Raw genomic sequence first — 22,155 nt, 5'->3', positions numbered from 1 at the left:
AGTAGGATCCTAGGAGCGAGTGGAGGCCGGGGAGCTGCACTGATGCTCAGTTAGACACACCAGACCAGATGTATTTTTCATCAGAGCCATCAGACCTATGATTGTCCCTGTGTGAACTGCCATCTCTCCATCTTACTCATACTGTCAGCTCTACAGGCCACTGCCTCCACATCTCATACAGTCATGCTGCTGAGGGAGAGATTTATAAATATATATATTAAGATAATCTATTTCAATAACCAGATGGAGAAACTTTGGCCTCTTTAATAAAAGAAAAATTATGAAAGGGTCATAAGAGCATAATACCATTTGGCATTTGGAGAGTATGCTTGTCGCAGACTACACAAACTGTAAATAAACATTTGAGTGTCTTCGATTTTGGTGAAGTACTTTATTTGATATAAAGAAGTTAGCTATACTGCAGGAAACAGTCCAGATTGTTTAGCAATTGTTTATATGGAAGCATAAGGCCATGCCAACAATATGAACAGACTATGTGCTTGCCCTAAGGTTGCAGTGTAAAATAACCCCCCCCCATGGGAGACACTTAAAATACATATTTTGAACTGAAGCACTGAATCTGACTACGGTACATTGATAGCAAAATATAAATGACATGCACTCATGCTCTTCATGCATGGAGACGAAAAGCAACTTTTAGACATGATTGAAATGGGAAATACATTTGAGATAACCTTGTTGGCTGCTTTCTACTGGAGAGGAGTTGGATATGAGATCCCAATGATTCCCTGTGCATGCGGGAAAATTCAGAATGGAGATGTGTCTATGGGGGGGTTGTGAGGAGTAGAGAGGGATGGAGCAGCGAGTCCTCCACAGTGTCACTGCTGTACAGTGTTCCCCTACTAGGCTCTCAGGCATAAAAATGCTACTTACTGCGCTGGCTGTGCCATCAGTGTCTGTTAGCCTCTGATGCAGGTCAAACCAAACTGTCTGCAATAAGAACCAAAACACAAGAACCACAATTGCATTAGCGTTAACCCTAAGCAGCACTGGAACAGGGGAACAGAGGAACCCTACTCTGCACTGCATAAACCCCTTTGGGCAGGTTTTTCACCTCACATTTCTTATTTGCAACTGTACAGAAGAATGTTTTAAAATTTCAATCCAGTGATTTCCTCTCTAGACTGTCACAACAGACTGAAGACTTGCTTTCATACTGTTCTGATGACTGACCCCGTCTCTCTCGCTCTCTAGAATCTTCACAGTAGCCACCAGTTGCAATGATGACCGCTTGGAAACATTCTTGGAATTCTCTCAACCAGCTTCATGAGGTAGTCACCTGGAATGCATTTAATTAGCAGGTGTGCCTTGTTAAAAGTCCATATTATGGCAAGAACTGGTCAGAAGAGACTGCGCAAATCAGGCCTTCTTGGTCGAATTACTGCAAAGAAACACCAATAATACACCAATAATATGAAGAGACTTGCTTGGGCCAAGAAACATGAGCAATGGACATGAGAGCAGTGGAAATTTGTCCTTTGGTCTGATTAACCAAATTTGAGATTTTGGGTTCCAACTGCTGTGTCTTTGTGAGACGCAGAGTAGGTGAACGGATGATGTCTGCTTGTGTGGTTCCCACCGTGAAGCATGGAGGAGGAGGTGTGGGGGTGCTTTGCTGGTGACACTGTCAGTGATTTATTTAGAATTCAAGGAACACTTAACCAGCATGTCTACCACAGCATTCTGCAGTGATACACCATCCCATCTGGTTTGTGCTTATTGGGACTATAATTTGTTTTTCAACAGGACAATGACCCAACACACCTCCAGGCTGTGTAAGGGCTATTTGACCAAGAAGGAGAGTTATGGAGTGCTGCATCAGATGACCTGGCCTCCACAATCACCGAACCTCAACCCATTTGAGATGGTTTGGGATGAGTTGGACCGCAGAGTGAAGGAAAAGCAGTCAACAAGTGCTCAGCATATGTGGGAACTCCTTCAAGACTGTTGGAAAATTATTCCAGATGAAGCTGGTTGAGAGAATGCCAAGAGTGTGCAAAGCTGTCGTCAAGGCAAAGGGTGGCTACTTTGAAGAATCTAAAATCTAAAATATATTTTGATTTCCTTAATACTTTTTTGGTTACTATATGATTCCATATGTGTTATTTCATAGTTTTGATGTCTTCACTATTATTCTACATTGTAGAAAATAGTAAAAATAAAGAAAAATCCTTGAATGAGTAGGTGTGTCCAAACTTTTGACTGGTGCTGTTATATATATTTTTTATAATATACATGTATCAGATGAGAAAATTGAGAAAAATATCAAGAAATTCAACAATACACTCCTGGAATACATAAACACATAATCACTGTATTGCTCATAAACCATGAGCAATATATTCATCTGGTTAGGAAGTGAATACAAACTGCAGTAACTAAGGTAGTCATGAATTCTACTTTTATTGCTGCTTTATGACCCCTTCATTACAGTTAACAATGGAGTTCCCTTCAAACCGTCAAACTACACCCCTGCCCCTATAATGGATTGTCACTGTAATGAGAGAAAGGCTTGCTTTCTATTTGAACAGACATCTGACTTGAATAATGTGACATGCTATATCGTTTAGCAAGCTAATATACTCACATAACTGTAGAGGAAAATGTTTCACTGCAGAGGGTAGTTATCACAAAGGATAATGTGGAAGGGCCTAATATTGCATGTGTAGACACTACATTTAATATTGCATGTGTTGACATGAGCGATCAAGAGCTCAAACAAGTAATCACAGCGATCTTAATCAGAGATGTAAAGCCCAGAAAAGGCACCACTGTATTGGAGAGCTACATTTCCCATCTCCCAGTCTTAAATCCAATCCAAAGTAGTGATAGGAGAACATGGGCTGGATCAACTGAGTCAAGTAACAATGGCATGAGCAATGCAGTCACTGTGTGTCCTATTATTCTGAAGTCTACAGCAGGCCGCATACGGACCACAACTATTGAAAACTGAGAAAATGTCACATTCTGTGGTGTTTCTGAAGTTACTCTCTGCTTTCCGGTGGGAGTGGAGTGAAACACTGTATTGTATAGCAGAATCCTTCCCACAAATGTCTTACTGAGTGCATAATGGTGCATGATGACTCAACGCAGATGTGTATCAATGTGAGTTTGAGATCCTGGAATTTTCTTTCATACAGAACCAAATACTGTAGCAATACGAGGGCTGCTTGTGGAAGAAAGCGGGCTGGTGCTCCAGTTGCCACGGTAATTGAGACCTTTATAATGACACAATGGGAAAAGGAAATTATGCTTCTTGAAGCAGCAGGCAAGCATTCTAGACAAGAGCACATCTGAGATGGGCCTGAGGTCACCTCTGGGTAAAATCATCCTGCAGATAATATACAATGACTAGATGGGACATGGCTATGAAAATCAGGGCCTTCAGTGTGTGCAAATTAGGCACATTGTTTAGGACTAGCAATTTAAAGCATATGTCTGCTTGTATGTGAAATCAAACCAAAAAAGTACATTCACTTGTGTAAGATTGGCTTTTTCCGTATGGAGATAGCACACAGAGATAGCTGAGGGAATTACTACTTTGATCTCATGAGGCAGTAGACAACTCAATTTGTGCGATGCATGTTAGTCATAACTGCATCCAGTAAACAAAATTCTCGCTCTGTTCTAAACCATTTTGTAATAATTGTTTTCACACCTGGGAATTTGAACAGTCCCTCTCCTATAACATGGATAATAAGCACTTGTGGCAAACAGCCCCGCCCACTGCTAATACATCTTTCCTGTGAGGGAACGTTTGTCTGCTCCCACCACAAACGTACAGTACAGTTAACTGCTTCAGGATCGCGCCTAGCACTGTGACTTAGAGGGTCTGCCTGGGAAGACTCAGAAATCCTCCCATTTAGGAATCTTTACTGGGATCTGACAGCTCCTTCCCTGTTCTCTAAGGGGTGCTTCATCGAGCGTGGAATAAACCCGTTCAGCTATTCTTAGCTGCAATAAGAACTTGCCTGCCTGCCAGAGACAACAGAATTAACTGGGGACTCCATTAGTCTACCATGCTCGCTGCCTACAAGACATGGGCAATGGGGAGAGACAAAGAGCAGAGCAGAGAGAGATGGATAGATAAAGAAAGAAAGAACAGAGAATGAGAGAGAGAGAGAGAGAGAGAGAGGGAGGGAGACAGAGAGAGCATGAGGAAAAGAGTAGGGGGAGGGCGAGCTAGTGAGTGAGAGGGAGAAGAAAGCTAGTGAGTGAGAGGGAGGGAGGGATAGGTGAAATAAATAGCTAAACATATTACAATAGTTCGTCAAGGCTCAATAATTCCTTCCTTTGTCTTTTTCTTTCACATCCCCCACTGGGGGAGAGAGAGCAGTAATAACCAGAGGAGAGGTTACTGGGTTTACAGTAATGCTTTCCTCAACACAACCTGAATCTCATCTCAGGTCCCTGTGTTTCTCTCAGCATAATTACTGGGAGGTACAGATGAGATGTGTTGTTGGAGATGTGCTAAAGAGGCACCATTGTATTTGACATTTTAGTAATTTAATGAGTTACAGGAGCAATTTAGGGTTTAGTGCCTTGCTCAAGGGCACATCGATAGATTTGAACCAGCAACCTTTCAGTTACTGGCCCAACGCTCTTAACCCCTAGGCTACCTGCCGCCCTGAAATGTGCTAGAGATCGGCCAGCCCTGTATTCTGAACATTCTACAGCGCAAGTTGCGCCAAGTATCTTATCTATTGTGTGGTGTTATTACTGCTAATGACCTTCATTGGGAGACCCATATTGATAAAGCAGATTTTGATACGGCAGAGGTGAGTTAACTAGCTGAGAACTGAGGCTGTGTTGAAGAAGCCAGTCATGACATCAATGAAAAGTGTGACCACACCACATGTGACTACTTACCAAAGCCAGGACAGATTACCTTTGTACCTGAATTAATGTAGAGTAGGGTGGGGGGTTCTTACCTTGTTCTCAAGGCGTCCAATCAGCTCAGCCAGTCGGTTGATCTGTGCCTCCAGAGTCTCTTTCCTCACTTCCACCACCCCTGATTAAACAGAGCACACAACACCTGACGCCAACACACTCCCAGCATTCAACACATTTTATGATAGCAATCATTATACAGATCCTTTTCTCCATAGTATATGAATATTTGACGGAAATAAAGAGTTCCAACCAGGTCTGATAAATAGGCAACTGCATTTGTTAATCAGGAAAAATCATGTCTATTCAAGGTTTGAAGTTGAAATATATTCACAGTGCCTCAGAAGAGAAGGGTCTTTATTGCTTGTCAGCTTTGTTTAGAAAGCAATAATACATTGTATTCTAGCGCACCTGGCTCTAGTCATTAGCTTTGCCGTTTTAAGTCACCCTGGATAGTAGTGTGTGCTGTAAAGGCCAGTAGAGTCAAATACACTTAGAAGCCCTGGAATAGGAGGCTTCATTGAGGCATAAATAAATATGAGACAACAATATTAATCATTCCATTCTTCTCCCCTCTATGTGATGCCACACAGCCAATTAGTGGTGGAAAATGGGCTTCCTGCTCTTCAAAATCATCACCTCTCGAGGTGCCAAGCCAATTAGAGGATGACACTTCCCCCTGTGTTGATGAGCCTACCAGAGAACCACACAGCTGAGGGGGGCTGCTGTGTTTTGGAACCTACCAGCTGTAACCATAGAGACATTTGAAGCAGGCACATTTGGTCAGTTGGGCTTGAATGGCAGTCCACGCTATTTGAGCAATGGTCTTTGTCAAATGCAGGAGAGCAGTCATTAGTCCTGACTAGCCATGCTAACGACAGACAGCCGTCTCCATGTGCAGCTGTCTCAGCATACTGTCTAACATATGGCACAGTTGCAGATAAGCTGTGAGCAAGGAAAATGTACATGACTCAGGCTAGGCTGGTGCCTGCACACTCACACACACAAGCACAAACAGACACACACTCTTGTCAAAATGCATGGGGGAGTGTTCCTTGCCTCAGGTAGCATTGCACAATGAACAATGGCTCATTTAAAAATAACTTTTCACCCAAGGTGTCAAATACTCCAGCAGATACAACACTGAATGTTTACATTTAGCATTTTCACTGGCAAAGTATTCTCTGATCAGTAAACAGAGGGCAGATACTGCTACCAGAATGTATTGCCTGCCATGATAAAAAAAAAAGATATATAGCAAAAGAAACAGTAGGACAAACAGCAAGAATAAATATATTTGACAAAAGTGTGAATGGGAGAAAGAGAATGAGAGAGGGTGATAGTGAGAGAAGAACAAGTGAATGTGAGAGTGAGAAACAGAGAGAGTCGGGCATAGGGAGGTATTGATCAATATTTTCTTTCTGGTGTTCTCAAATGACAGGCCAGACAAAGCTGGATCCAATCAAGGTCCTCTCCCCAGCCTCTGACAGCTGTAACACTGACTTTTATGGCCCAAACAGGACTATTTAAACTGGTGTCAGACTTAAGTGTTAATTTAACTGCAGTACAATTCTATAAAGACTGTTCCCTCTGGGAACCAAAGTCAGTTCAATGTCAACTAAAATTAATTTAACGTGAAATTAACAACAAAAAAATCACATCACAGGATTTAGGTTAAAAGTTGGGTGATAGAAATGTTGGTTATGTTGTCTTTGATTCAAAGAATTATTATTCATTATTTTGTTCAAATGATGTGGAAACAACATTGATTCAACCAATTTTTGCCAGGTGGGTTATCAAAGGAGAGCAATATTGACGGTTGGTTTTTAATTAATTGTTACAACTTGGCCAATGGAATATTTTCTTGTCAGGTAGAGTACAATATCAGGAAAGCCGCATAAGGCCATGTGTGAAAAGGCTAGCCTGACGGCTCACACTAAATTGTCTTTTTCTCTGTTGTTTGCTACATACTTTAGTCTGAGACTGCCACCGTTGAAGTCATTTTAAGTTCCTCGGCGTACACATCACAGACAAACTGAATTGGTCCACCCACACAGACGGCATCGGGAAGAAGGCGCAGCAGCGCCTCTTCAACCTCAGGAGGCTGAAGAAATTCGGCTTGTCACCAAAAGCACTCACAAACTTCCACAGATGCACAATCGAGAGCATCCTGTCGGGCTGTATCACCGCCTGGTACGGCAACTGCTCCGCCCACAACCGTAAGGCTCTCCAGAGGGTAGTGAGGTCTGCATCACCGGGGGCAAACTACCTGCCCTCCAGGACACCTACACCACCCGACGTCACAGGAAGGCCATTAAGATCATCAAGGACAACAACCACCCGAGCCACTGCCTGTTCACCCCGCTATCATCTATCATCCAGAAGGCGAGGTCAGTACAGGTGCATCAAAGCTGGGACCGAGAGACTGAAAAACAGCTTCTATCTCAAGGGCATCAGACTGTTAAACAGCCACCACTAATATTGAGTGGCTGCTGCCAACACACTGACTCAACTCCAGCTACTTTAATAATGGCAATTGATGGGAAATTATGTAAAATATATTACTAGCCACTTTAAACAATGCTACCTAATATAATGTTTACATACGCTACATTATTCATCTCATATGTATACGTATATACTGTACTCTATATCATCTACTGCATCTTTATGTAATACATGTATCACTAGCCACTTTAACGATGCCACTTTGTTTACATACTCATCTCATATGTATATACTGTACTCGATACCATCTACTGTATCTTGCCTATGCCGCTCTGTACCATCACTCATTCATATATCTTTATGTACATATCCTTTATCCCCGTACACTTGCGTCTATTAGGTAGTAGTTTTGGAATTGTTAGCTAGATTACTTGTTGGTTATTACTGCATTGTCGGAACTGGAAGCACAAGCATTTCGCTACACTCGCATTAACATCTGCTAACCATGTGTATGTACAAATACAATTTGATTTGATTTGATTTGATTTGGTGACGGGAGGCACGTGGGGTGTTGTAAAAAACAAAGTAATACGCAAATTGGATTGTCTTTAACCAATCAGAGTATCAAAGCCAATGACACATTTTCAAACTGCTGCTTTACCCACTAGTGTTCTGGCTCTGGCCCAACCCATTAGTTTCTGGACCAATCAGACGGACCCAAAAGTGTTCGCTTTTGTTGAAGGGTTGGGCAAGTACTCAGATCCAGACTTATTGTGGAGAAGAAACTAACATCCATGGGAGTGGTGTAGCGTTTGTCCGGAGCAAGGAGTCTGGGTAGCACAGGAAATTAAATGGCTACTTCATGATATACTGCTAATCAATCTCATAGCCCTCCTTCTCAATGCGCGTCATTCCTAAATCAATTAAGTCACTGAATACCTCTCAAAACCCTTCAAAAGTGGCACTTCTTTCTTACAACATATCATTTGTTACAGCAAGTGAGTGGAAGGGAGTATCAATAGCCTATGAGTATTCACAGTATGTGACTCAGTGTTAAGAAGCTATCAGAGGGTTTCATTACACATGGAGAGAGATGGAATCTATAGCAGGGAGGAAGAGAAGAGAGAGGAAGAGAGTGGCGATGGGTAGAAAACACTGCTGAACTTCAAAGGGAATTATTGGCCTCTATCTGTGTCACAAAAAAAATGGAATTAATTTGTGAGGCCATAGGCAGAAGCTCCAGCTTTGCAGTGGAGCCGTGGAGCCGTGCTCTAATTGAAATACAGAATGGATTCAGGGAAATAGGGATTATTTATCCCCATTGAAAAGTTACCGTTTTCAGCACTTATGGTCTACTTCCAAACCACTGGATACTTGCGTAATGCTTATCTACTGCATGCATGATGACGGGGCACTCTTTGTTTATGGCTTCTGTAACTGCTCTGAATGCTGTACGTTATGCAATCTGATTTAAATGGATTGATTCCAGAATCGACTTTGAGAAGAAGCACCATGAAACAGCTTACATTTCATTGTGGTTCCAAATGAAGGAAAACTAAAAAATGATGGTGTCTGGCATATACAATGGTTTTAGAAGACCATTTTGTTATTGCTACTGATAGCCATAAATATACTAGCTGTTTGTGCTTAAACCTTCTCTACAGTGTCTTGCCCCCGAACCAAAAGTGAGGGCTGCAGTGCAGAATATATATGCCTACTTGATCGATCTGTGTCATTGTATAGCCCCTCCCTCCCTTTTTCTGCCCCCCTCCCTCGGCCTGCCTCCCTTGCTCTGCCTCCCTGCCTCCCTTGCTCTGCCTCCCTGCCTCCCTCACTCTGCCTCCCTCACTTCCTCCCTCACTTCCTCCCTCACTTCCTCCCTCTCTCTGCCTCCCTCCCTCCCTTCTACTTCTCTCCTCTGTGGGAGAGCTAGAGCTGCCAGGCACATCTCCATGTTTCTGTTGATGATTGATTGAGATTGAGATAGAAAATGGGAAATAAATCACTCTGCCTGAAGAGAACAGAGTTTTTGATTTCCATTGCACTTGATTAATGCTCCCATGCTTCTCTTCAAGCTTATCACAAATGCAACCGACAAATGTGTCACACTTCATCCAGAAAACATTTACATTGCATTTGGTTGAGGTGACAAGGCTACATTATGCTTAAATGTGATGTGTCTCTGGGGAGACTAAAGGAGAAAAAAGTTGGAGTACATCACTCCAAGATGGCGTAGCAGTAAGTATAAGATGGCGTAGCAGTAAGTCGTCCTGTCGTGTAAATATCGTCTCTTTTTCGTTTTAGATATTTTTCTTCGCATATCTTTAAAAACATTTTGCTAAACCTAAGCTTCCAAATACTCTCCTGCAACCCGCCTCACCCAATGTAGCTACTTTTCCTAAAGTATTTATATTTACTTCGGAACCGGAACCCCTCAACTGAAGCTAGCCAGCTAACCACCAGCTATGCTAGCGGTCTTCAGCTAACCGGTCATCAGCTAACCTTTAGCTCGGAAAGCTCTCGCCAGTTCGAACAACGTGACGCTAACCAGAGCATAACGGACCTATTTATTTTTTTATCCCCGGATTCCCACCGCAAACGGAACATTTTTCAGCTGGATCTTCACAACTAGCTATCGAGCTAAACCGCAACCCTGGTTGATTACTCCTGGCTAGCGTTTCCACCCACGTAGCTTGAAGCTAGCCCGGCCAGAGCTCCTGTGCTCCTAGCATACTCCTGGGCTACAATACCCTGACCCACGACCGGTCTATCGATGTCACTGCATGAAGAGGAATAAACAGACTCACCCCATCGCGACGACCTCCAAAGGCTAACTTTCTAGCCCTCGCTATCTCCTTGCTTGCTAATTCGGCATGCTAACTGCTAGCTTGTTTAGCCCAGGTCCGCTAACTACTACCTTGTTTACCCCGGCCTGCTAATCTGTTAGCTTGTTAGCACAGGCCTGCTAAACGTCTGCATCGCCGCGTCCCAAACACGCAGTGGCCCATATGTACTTTCTATCTCATCCCGATTTTTAAAAATGTGTTTATACCTTCCGGAAACCTGCCTCACCCAATGTGATACGGAATCGCTATTATTCTACATTTTTAGAACACACTCAAGAACCTCCAGCTAACTAGCTACAAGCTATTTAGTCATTGTTAGTTTTTTTAACCTGGATAACACTCGCCAGTCCAGCCCCCCTGCCCCATCCACCGCTGCCCCCTGGACTCTGATCACTTGGCTACATAGCTGATGCATGCTGGACTGTCCATTAATCACGGTACTCCATTCTGCTTGTTTGTTTTATCTGTCGGCCCGTTGCCTAGTCAATGCCATTTTACCTGCTGTTGTTATGCTAGCTGATTAGCTGTTGTCTCACCCACTGTTTTAGCTAGCTTTCCCAATTCAACACCTGTGATTACTGTATGCCTCGCTGTATGTCTCTCTCAAATGTCAATATGCCTTGTATACTGTTGCTCAGGTTAGTTAACATTGTTTTAGTTCACAATGGAGCCCCTAGTCCCACTCCTCACACCCCTGATACCTCCTTTGTCCCACCTCCCACATATGCGGTGACCTCACCCATTACAACCAGCATGTCCAGAGATAAAACCTCTCTCATCATCACCCAGTGCCTGGGCTTACCTCCGTCGTACCCGCACCCCACCATACCCCTGTCTGCGCATTATGCCCTGAATATATTCTACCATGCCCAGAAACCTGCTCCTCTTATTCTCTGTCCCCAACGCTCTAGGCGACCAGTTTTGATAGCCTTTAGACCCACCCTCATACTACTCCTTCTCTGTTCCGCGGGTGATGTGGAGGTAAACCCAGGCCCTGCATGTCCCCAGGCACCCTCATTTGTTGACTTCTGTGATCGAAAAAGCCTTGGTTTCATGCATGTCAACATCAGAAGCCTCCTCCCTAAGTTTGTTTTCCTCACTGCTTTAGCACACTCTGCTAACCCTGATGTCCTTGGCGTGTCTGAATCCTGGCTCAGGAAGGCCACCAAAAATTCAGAGATTTCCATACCCAACTATAACATCTTCCGTCAAGATAGAACTGCCAAAGGGGGAGGAGTTGCAGTCGACTGCAGATATAGCCTGCAAAGTAATGTCATACTTTCCAGGTCCATACCCAAACAGTTCGAACTACTAATTCTGAAAATTACTCTCTCCAGAAATAAGTCTCTCACTGTTGCCGCCTGCTACCGACCCCCCTCAGCTCCCATCTGTGCCCTGGACACCATTTGTGAATTGATTGCCCCCCATCTAGCTTCAGAGTTTGTTCTGTTAGGTGACCTAAACTGGGATATGCTTAACACCCCGGCAGTCCTACAATCTAAGCTAGATGCCCTCAATCTCACACAAATCATCAAGGAACCCACCAGGTACAACCCTAACTCTGTAAGCAAGGGCACCCTTATAGACGTCATCCTGACCAACTGGCCCTCCAAATACACCTCCGCTGTCTTCAACCAGGATCTCAGCGACCACTGCCTCATTGCCTGTATCCGCTACGGTGCCGCAGTCAAACGACCACCCCTCATCACTGTCAAACGCTCCCTAAAACACTTCTGTGAGCAGGCCTTTCTAATCGACCTGGCCCGGGTATCCTGGAAGGACATTGACCTCATCCCGTCAGTTGAGGATGCCTGGTCATTCTTTAAGAGTAACTTCCTCACCATTTTAGATAAGCATGCTCCGTTCAAAAAATGCAGAACTAAGAACAGATACAGCCCTTGGTTCACTCCAGACCTGACTGCCCTCGACCAGCACAAAAACATCCTGTGGCGGACTGCAATAGCATTGAACAGTCCCCGCGATATGCAACTGTTCAGGGAAGTCAGGAACCAATACACGCAGTCAGTCAGGAAAGCTAAGGCCAGCTTCTTCAGGCAGACGTTTGCATCCTGTAGCTCCAACTCCAAAAAGTTCTGGGACACTGTGAAGTCCATGGGGAACAAGAGCACCTCCTCCCAGCTGCCCACTGCACTGAGGCTAGGGAACACGGTCACCACCGACAAATCCATGATTATCGAAAACTTCAACAAGCATTTCTCAATGGCTGGCCATGCCTTCCGCCTGGCTACTCCTACCTCGGCCAACAGCTCCGGCCCCCCCGCAGCTCCTCGCCCAAGCCTCTCCAGGTTCTCCTTTACCCAAATCCAGATAGCAGATGTTCTGAAAGAGCTGCAAAACCTGGACCCGTACAAATCAGCTGGGCTTGACAATCTGGACCCTCTATTTCTGAAACTATCCGCCGCCATTGTCGCAACCCCTATTACCAGCCTGTTCAACCTCTCTTTCATATCGTCTGAGATCCCCAAGGATTGGAAAGCTGCCGCAGTCATCCCCCTCTTCAAAGAGGGAAACACCCTGGACCCAAACTGTTACAGACCTATATCCATTCTGCCCTGCCTATCTAAGGTCTTTGAAAGCCAAGTCAACAAACAGGTCACTGACCATCTCGAATCCCACCGTACCTTCTCCGCTATGCAATCTGGTTTCCGAGCCGGTCACAGGTGCACCTCAGCCACACTCAAGGTACTAAACGACATCATAACCGCCATCGATAAAAGACAGTACTGTGCAGCCGTCTTCATCGACCTTGCCAAGGCTTTCGACTCTGTCAATCACCATATTCTTATCGGCAGACTCAGTAGCCTCGGTTTTTCGGATGACTGCCTTGCCTGGTTCACCAATTACTTTGCAGACAGAGTTCAGTGTGTCAAATCGGAGGGCATGCTGTCCGGTCCTCTGGCAGTCTCTATGGGGGTGCCACAGGGTTCAATTCTCGGGCCGACTCTTTTCTCTGTATATATCAATGATGTTGCTCTTGCTGCGGGCGATTCCCTGATCCACCTCTACGCAGACGACACCATTCTATATACCTTCGGCCCGTCATTGGACACTGTGCTATCTAACCTCCAAACGATCTTCAATGCCATACAACACTCCTTCCGTGGCCTCCAATTGCTCTTAAACGCTAGTAAAACCAAATGCATGCTTTTCAACCGATCGCTGCCTGCACCCGCATGCCCGACTAGCATCACCACACTGGATGGTTCCGACCTTGAATATGTGGACACCTATAAGTACCTAGGTGTCTGGCTAGACTGCAAACTCTCCTTCCAGACCCATATCAAACATCTCCAATCGAAAATCAAATCAAGAGTCGGCTTTCTGTTCCGCAACAAAGCCTCCTTCACTCACGCTGCCAAGCTTACCCTAGTAAAACTGACTATCCTACCGATCCTCGACTTCGGCGATGTCATCTACAAAATTGCTTCCAACACTCTACTCAGCAAACTGGATGCAGTTTATCACAGTTCCATCCGTTTTGTCACTAAAGCACCTTATACTACCCACCACTGCGACTTGTATGCTCTAGTCGGCTTGCCCTCGCTACATATTCGTCGCCAGACCCACTGGCTCCAGGTCATCTACAAGGCCATGCTAGGTAAAGCTCCGCCTTATCTCAGTTCACTGGTCACGATGGCAACACCCATCCGTAGCACGCGCTCCAGCAGGTGTATCTCACTGATCATCCCTAAAGCCAACACCTCATTCGGCCGCCTTTCGTTCCAGTACTCTGCTGCCTGTGACTGGAACGAATTGCAAAATCGCTGAAGTTGGAGACTTTTATCTCCCTCACCAACTTCACCAGCTATCTGAGCAGCTGCAACCGATAGCAGCTTTTATCCAAAGCAGCTGTACATAATCTATTGGCGTAAAGCGCCATGCTCTAGCCAGAAGGACCACCCATTTTCACCTACCTCATCCCCACAGTTTTTATTTATTTACTTTTCTGCTCTTTTGCACACCAATATCTCTATCTGTACATGATCATCTGATAATTTATCACTCCAGTGTTAATCTGCAATATTGTAATTATTCGCCTACCTCCTCATGCCTTTTGCACACATTGTATATAGACTCCCCTTTTTTTTCTACTGTGTTATTGACTTGTTAATTGTTTACTCCTCTGTGTTGTCTGTTCACACTGCTATGCTTTATCTTGGCCAGGTCGCAGTTGCAAATGAGAACTTGTTCTCAACTAGCCTACCTGGTTAAATAAAGGTGAAAAAAAACATAAAAAAATAAATTAAATTAAATGAATCTTCAGATTGAAGAAGCGGCTGGACAATCGACTGCAATCAATACAAACCTACTTCAATGAGAGATGTACATCAGTGTAGCATGTGCGTGACACATGGCAGAGGTCTGACCTGTAGCAGTGTTGATGTTCCTTGGGGCAACATCCTTGGCAGTACGAACTCTGTTGTTAGGAGGGTAGTCAGGCACTGGTTTTTCATAACGTTTCTCTGGAACCCGTGGACTGACCTTAGTGGGATACCTTCACATAGAGAGAGAGGGATGAGAGACAGAGAGATAAAGAGAGAGAGGCATGAGAGAGAGAGGGATGATAACGGAGGAACACAGTAAGTACAGCAGGCACATACACTATATATACAAAGTATGTGGACACCCTTTGAAATTAGTAGATTCGGCTATTTCAGCCACACTCGTTACTGACAGGTGACATTGTCAGTAGAATGGCCTTACTGAAGAGCTCATTGACTTTCAACGTGGCACCGTCATATGATGCCACCTTTAACAAGTCAGTTCGTCAAATTTCTGCCCTGCTTGCGCTGGCCCGTTCAACTGTAAGTGCCGTTATTGTGAAGTGGAAACTTTTACGATCAACAACGGCTCAGCGTGAAGTGGTAGGCCACACAAGCTCACAGAACGAGACCGCTGAGTGCTGAAGCGTGTAGCGCATAAAAATCATCTGTCCTCGTTTGCAACACTCACTACAGAGTTCCAAACTGCCTTTTGAAGCAACATCAGCACAATAATGGTTTGTAGGGAGCTTCATGAAATGGGTTTCCTTGGCTGAGCAGCCGCAAACAAGCCTAAAATCACTATGCACAATGCCAAGCATCGGCTGGAGTGGTGTAAATCAAACCGCCATTGGACTCTGGAGCAGTGAAAACGTGTTCTCTGTAGTGATGTATCACGCTTCACCATCTGGCAGTCTGATGGACTAATCTGGGGTTGACGAATGCCAGAAGAACACTACGTGTCCAAATGCATAGTGCCTACTGTCAAGTTTGGTGGAGGAGGAATAATGGTCTGGGGCTGTTTTTCATGGTTTCGGGCTAGGCCCCTTAGTTCCAGTGAAGGGAAATCTTCACGCTACAGCATACAATGACATTCTTGACGATTCTGTGGTTTCAACTTTGTGGCAACGGTTTGGAGAAGGCCAGTTCCTGTTTCAGCATGACAATGCATCTGTGCACAAAGCGAGGACCATACAGAAATGGTTTTTCAAGATCGGTGTGGAAGAACTTGACTGTCCTGCACAAAGCGCTGACCTCAACCCCATCAAACACCTTTGGGATTAATTGGAACACCGACTGCGAGCCAAGCCTAACTGCCAACATCAGTGCCTGACCTCACAAATGCTCTTGTGGCTGAATGGAAGCAAGTCCCCGCAGCAAAATTCCAACATCTAGTGGAAAGCCTTCCCAGAAGAGTAGAAGCTGTTATAGCAGCAAACGGGTGACCAACTCCATATTAATGCCCATGATTTTGGAATGAGATGTTCAATATTCCGGTGTCCACATACTTTTGGTAATGTAGTGTAGCTAGGAACCAGAGTGACTTTTGATTTGGGGAACTGCCAGTCTCAATTTCACACATAATGACATGACACAGCAGTGGCGTCCTGACAAGGACGATTAAGGCAGCCCCCCGCACCTCTCTGAGTCAGAGGGGTTGGGTTACATGCGGAAGACACATTTAATTTGAAGTCATTCAGTTGTACAACTGACTAGGTATCCCCCTTTCCCTTTCCCTCCTCCCTCGACGACTCACCCTGATTGGCTACAATGCTGCTCGTCAATAGCATCCACAGCACTTTCCACCGAGTTTAGCAGAGACTGGATCTGATTTGCTGATTCCTTCAACAGGAAGCGAGTAACAAATTGCTCCACGTTGGTCCCTCGCTCGTACACCTGGGGAGAGAAGAGATAGAGAATGAGAGAAGCCTTGGCACCTTTCTGCACATCTCCTGAACACATATCAGGTAAGTCCCCCTCTATGTCTTTCACTGCCTATGAAAGCTTCCCTCCTGCAGAGTGCTTTTTGCCAAATGCACATTTCAACGTTCCTGAGTGTTTAAGGGTTTGTCAAAGTTGAAGACAGACACTTTCGCTAAGGTTAAGAGAAAAATATAAAAAATAGGGTGATAACATTTAAGGAATTTTTAACCTGGCTCAGAACTGCACAGTCAGACAGATCTAAGGACAGTTTCTGTTTCAAAGGCAGTAGTCCGCTAGGATGCTGCCTTGGCCATACTCATCTATTGTCAGGTTAATTTAACTGGTTGAAATAATCAATATTCTTTCTGCTTTGTCATTGTGGGGAAATGGTCCGTGCTGTCAAACAAGCTTTATATTATTTGCGATAAACTTAATTGTCAGCTCTTGTAAGCAGACACACACTAAGATTATTGAGATAATTGGAACACTTTGTTACATCAGACTGATCATTTCTTATGACAGAAAAACAGGCCAAGAAAACAGAAAGTGAATATCGAATACCATTATCTCAGCAAATGTCGGCTGTAGGTTCAGAAACAGTTTTCATACTGGTATGAAAAGAAAAAGTGAGGCAACGTGCTGAATTTTTGTATTGGTGTATCTGGTGATTGAATACCAAATAATTAATATTTGTCACGCCCTGACCATAGTTTGCTTTGTATGTTTCTATGTTTTGTTTGGTCAGGGTGTGATCTGAGTGGGCATTCTATGTTGTATGTCTAGTTTGTCTGTTTCTGTGTTTGGCCTGATATGGTTCTCAATCAGAGGCAGGTGTTAGTCATTGTCTCTGATTGGGAACCATATTTAGGTAGCCTGTTTTGTCATTGTAGGTTGTGGGTGATTGTCTATGTTAGTTGCTTGTGTCAGCACATTTGGTATATAGCTTCACGGTTGTTGTTCATTTATTGTTTTGTTCAGTTTACTTCGTGTTTTCGTCATCCATTAAAATGATGCATTCACACCACACTGCGCTTTGGTCCACTTCTTATGACGATCGTGACAATATTATTCCAAGTCTGATCATCAAATATGAAATATGTATTTAAATGTGACATTAGAGAAGCTACTGAAGCAGTCTAATAGAACAGTTATAAATGTGTACTCTATTTGCACACTATGGACATTGCGGAGCTGGTATAGTAAAGATGCAGGCAGAATAGAATGGGCCTATGCATATATGTGAACAACAGCTGGTGCACAATATCTAAGGAAGTCTCGAGGTTTTGCTCGCGGTAGAGTATCACATGATAAGCTGTAGACCACACTATCTACCTAGAGTTTTCATAGTTTTCATCTGTATTTTTCGTAGATGTCTACATACCACCACAGACCGATTCTGAGCATAACCCCAATCTCATCGACGGGGCTGTAGTGGAGCAGGTTGAGAGCTTCAAGTCCCTTGGTGTCCACATCACCAACAAACTAACACAGTCCAAGCACACCAAGACAGTCATGAAGAGGGCATGACAAAACCTATTCAGGAGACTGAAAATATTTGGTTTTACAGCTGCACCATCGAGAGCATCCTGATGGGTTGCATCACTGCCTGGTATGGCAACTGCTCGGACTCCGACCGCAAGGCACTACAGAGGGTAGTGTGTATGGCCCAGAACATCACCGAGGCCATCACCTGCCATCTAGGACCTCTATACCAGGCGGTGTCAGAGGAAGGCCCTAAAAATTGTCAAAGACACCAGCCACCCTAGTCATAGACTGTTCTCTCTGCTACCGCACGGCAAGTGGTACCGGAGCGCCAAGTCTAGGTCCAAGAGGCTCCTAAATAGCTTCTACCCCCAAACAATAAGACTCCTGAACAGCTAATCAAATGGCTACCCAAACTATTTGCATTGCCCCCCCCCGGAAAGCTACTGCTACTCTCTGTTATTATCTATGCATAGTCACTTTAATAACTCTATCTACATGTACATATTACCTTGACAGCGGTGCCCCTGCACATTGACATTGACTCTGTGCCGGTACCCCCTGTATATAGCCCCGCTATTGTTATTTACTGCTGCTCTTTAATTTTTTGTTATTCTTATCTCTTACTTTTTTGGGAGGGGGGGTATTTTCATACTGCATTGTTGGTTAAGGGCTTGTAAGTAAGCATTTCACTATAAGGTCTACTACACCTGTTTTATTCGCCGCTTGTGACAAATATAATTTGATTATACAAAATGGCGCCGGAAGAAATAGCAGCAGCTTTACGGGCGCCCAACCAATTGTGCTATTATGTGTTTTTTTCGCGTTATTTGTAACTTATTTTGTACATAATGTTTCTGCAACCGTATCTTACTGCAAAAAAAGAGCTTTTGGATATCAGGACATTGATCACTCACCTCGGATTAGACAAAGATTTCTTCTTCAACAAGCAAGACGCACAAGACATTCTCCAAACACCCGACAGGGCCAACATCCCCATTATTTGCAAGAGGAACACCTGCTCTCTCCATGACATAGATTGACCAGGTTAATCCAGATGAAAGCTATGATCGCTTATTGATGTCACCTATTAAATGCACTTAAATCAATGTAGATTGAAGGGGAGGATACAGGTTAAATAATGATTTTTAAGCCTTGAGACAATTGAGACATGGATTGTGCATGTGTGCCATTCAGAAGGTGAATAGGCAAGACAGAATATTTAAATGCCTTTCAACGGGATATGGTAGTAGGTGCCAGGTGCACTGGTTTGAGTGTGTCAAGAACTGCAACACTGCTGGGTCACGCTCAACAGTTTCCGACGTGTATCAAGAATGGTCCACCACCCAAAGGACATCCATCCAGCCATCTTGACACAACTGTGGGAAGCATTGGAGTAAACATGGGCCAGCATCCCTGAATGATTTCGACATCTTGTAGTTGATACCCTGACAAATTTGTATTTGTAGCAGTACTCTTCCTGGGGTCCAGAAAAATGAAGGCAGTTATACAATTTTAAAAACATTACAATGCATTCACAACAGATTTCCCAACACTAAGTGTGTGCCCTCAGGCACCTATTCCACTACCACATATCAACACAAACTCCAGGTGTACATGAGTGTATAGTGCATAGTGTATGTTAATTGAAGCTGTCTGAGGGCAAAGGGTGGGTGGAGGGGTGCAACTCAATGTTGGGAAGGGGTTGCTAATGTTTGGTATACTCTGGTATACTATATTTTATGCACAGACAGAGACTATTTGACTGATCTAAGCAAAATGAGACACAAGTAGAGCAAAATATGATACGTAAAAGGAGTGCCTATCTTGCAATTCTATCTGTGTGTGGTTGCCCTTGTGTACTGCACTAATGGTCAGCCTGCTGAATGGTCCTCTAGGGAAGACAGACAGAGAGGTCCATTAGTAGTGTGATAGTAACACAGGCAGGGGGAATACTACAGTGTTGGCTCACAGGCCCATATTCTATTACACAGAGGTCATCTAGCACACTCAGGGAAGTGTGTGTGTGCAGAGTGCAGACTGTTAAAGGATGTGGGTTCAAAACCGTGCACCGTTAACAAGTTACGAGGTTCCTAGCTCTATGAGAGGGTTGAGGAAAATGACATGCATCTGGAGAACTGATTATTCAAATGGCAGGCTTGGAGAAATAGCCTCTAAATGCATGTGAATACTGTAGGGCTCATTTCACAAAATCTCTAATACAGTTCAGAGCCATCCATAAGGTATATCTTGTGTTGGGTGTACCTGTAAAATGAATGAAAGAGGTGGGTAAACCAGTCAAGGTTTTGTTTTAACTAATGGGATTGTTAAATATTAAATATTAGTGTGCAGTGAGTAGCAGGTAGCACCTGAGACAAAGCCCAGCCAGCCACCGATCCTATCACTGTTGGTCTTCACACAGGGAGAGAGAGATAATTAATAGATAACATTAAGCCTGGCTGCTGTGGGCTGATTAATGATGATGAGCAGTGATAGAGGTCTAATTGCTGCTCTGTGTGTGTGAGCTGAAGAGCCTGGTGAGGACTATGGTCTCTTTATTAACAGGGTCTCCCTCCAGGGACAGATACAGACATAGACAGGAAAGGTCTACGAGTCACTGTGTGAGACATACTGAGGGTTGAATGTGGTATGAGACAGAGAGAGAGCTGGATTGAGTTGAGTGATATTTGTTACTTTTATCCATTTCTAGACATAACCTCCTGGAAACCCATATTTTTACGACTTCTAAGATGACGTTGCCTGACGATTCCTTAATGATAATGTGTGAGCCGTAGCCTTGGCATCGTCAAATACTTTATTGGAAGGCCTAGCTTAAATATGATTTTTGCATATGTAAATGGTGTTGCTGAGAAACATATTGACTACTGATGTTAGGATACTATTAATTGGTTCAAGTCAGCTAACAGCGACTTTGGAGTCTGTAACTAGGAATGTTTAAACCTCAAACTAGTTAAAAAACAAGTTATCTTTGCATATTTATCTCCCAACAGTGATCACACCTTTGTCGGGAGGTTTACATACCAGCTGGACTATGGAGAGAGCGCAAGACTGAGGAAGGCTTTGCTGTAGAATAGGCTCTGCATAAGACTGAAAATGTTTAAGGAAAATCAATATCAATATTAAAGAATATTTCATTACAACCTGATGTCTGTTGTGTACTTAATCATTGCAAAACATCGTTATCATAACCTGAAATTGACGGATATATGGGAAGTTAGGCAAGGACGAAGTTGGACTTGTCACAATGTATTTCATCTATTGTATCATGAGGGAAAGTTCACAGGTACAGAGTGTTACACTTCACACTATCACGTTCTCGAGTGGCTGAAGAAAGGTTTGTCATGTTCTCTGGGTTTAAACTCATTCCCTGCTGGAGTCAGAACAGTGACAGACAGGTAAAGGTGCTGTGCTGCCTGCATCAGTAGAACTGATCTGGTCCTGCTGCAGACCCAGTTAGACAAAGCTTCCGAGAAAATGAAAGAAAAGATTCAATCTCAATCGCATTAGCCAGGCTTAAAAGCAGGACTCAGGACATAATCCAGTTATTCAGGCACTGATACAACCATTCAGCGGCTGCTGGATCTATGTTGTAGAGACTTTACAAGACTGGGATTAGATCTACTGCTGGAGAAAATGAACAGAGGAGATGAGGAGCCTCCTGTCAAAGAAGCCAATCATTAAACTGTCTCTTCTATTGTGTGTGTGTGTGTGTGTGTGTGTGTGTGTGTGTGTGTGTGTGTGTGTGTGTGTGTGTGTGTGTGTGTGTGTGTGTGTGTGTGTGTGTGTGTGTGTGTGTGTGTGTGTGTATGTGAATCCACAATGTGAAATGAAGTCTCTGTTATCTTCATCCACTTGCTGCAGATGTCTGTCATTCCATGGCTGTGTGAGTTTCTGCAGGAGGTCAGGCTGACCCTGTCTTGGGGAGTTGGGGAATAACGGATTACATGTAATAATGTAAGGGATTACAACAACAAAAACACGGTAACTGTAATCTGTTACATTACCAGCAAAAAGATTGTAATCAGATTACAGATACTTTTGAAAAACTAGATGATTACTTTGAGGATTACTTTTAAAATCAGAAACGATATTTGTGAAAAACAATTCTCACTGACATTCAAATCAGCATTGAAAATATTTTGTTCCACCATAGCGAGTTTTTTACCACAAATCAGAGACCACTATGATGACACACCAGATGTGTTTGATGCAAAAAAGCACAGGAATAGGCTTTTGTAGGC

At 43.9% G+C, this 22,155-nt stretch overlaps 1 protein-coding gene across 2 annotated transcripts in view; it reads right to left on the bottom strand.

Moving 5' to 3' along the window:
• necab2 (N-terminal EF-hand calcium binding protein 2) overlaps positions 1-22,155 on the bottom strand; it is a 127,228-nt gene that overhangs the window by 21,041 nt on the left and 84,032 nt on the right. The window contains exons 6-9 of one of the 2 annotated variants that reach the window (XM_035798616.2): positions 16,245-16,384; positions 14,594-14,721; positions 4,953-5,032; positions 895-951 (exon numbers count right to left, since the gene is read on the bottom strand). In XM_035798616.2, coding sequence (XP_035654509.1) covers positions 895-951; positions 4,953-5,032; positions 14,594-14,721; positions 16,245-16,384 — 405 coding nt within the window. The remainder of the gene's footprint in view (positions 1-894; positions 952-4,952; positions 5,033-14,593; positions 14,722-16,244; positions 16,385-22,155) is intronic. The other variant, XM_035798617.2, reaches the window with a different exon arrangement.

The sequence above is a fragment of the Oncorhynchus keta genome, chromosome 22 (assembly GCF_023373465.1).
Source record: "Oncorhynchus keta strain PuntledgeMale-10-30-2019 chromosome 22, Oket_V2, whole genome shotgun sequence".
In the NCBI taxonomy this organism is placed as follows: domain Eukaryota; kingdom Metazoa; phylum Chordata; class Actinopteri; order Salmoniformes; family Salmonidae; genus Oncorhynchus; species Oncorhynchus keta.
This window is presented reverse-complemented; position numbering and strand designations above follow the sequence as displayed.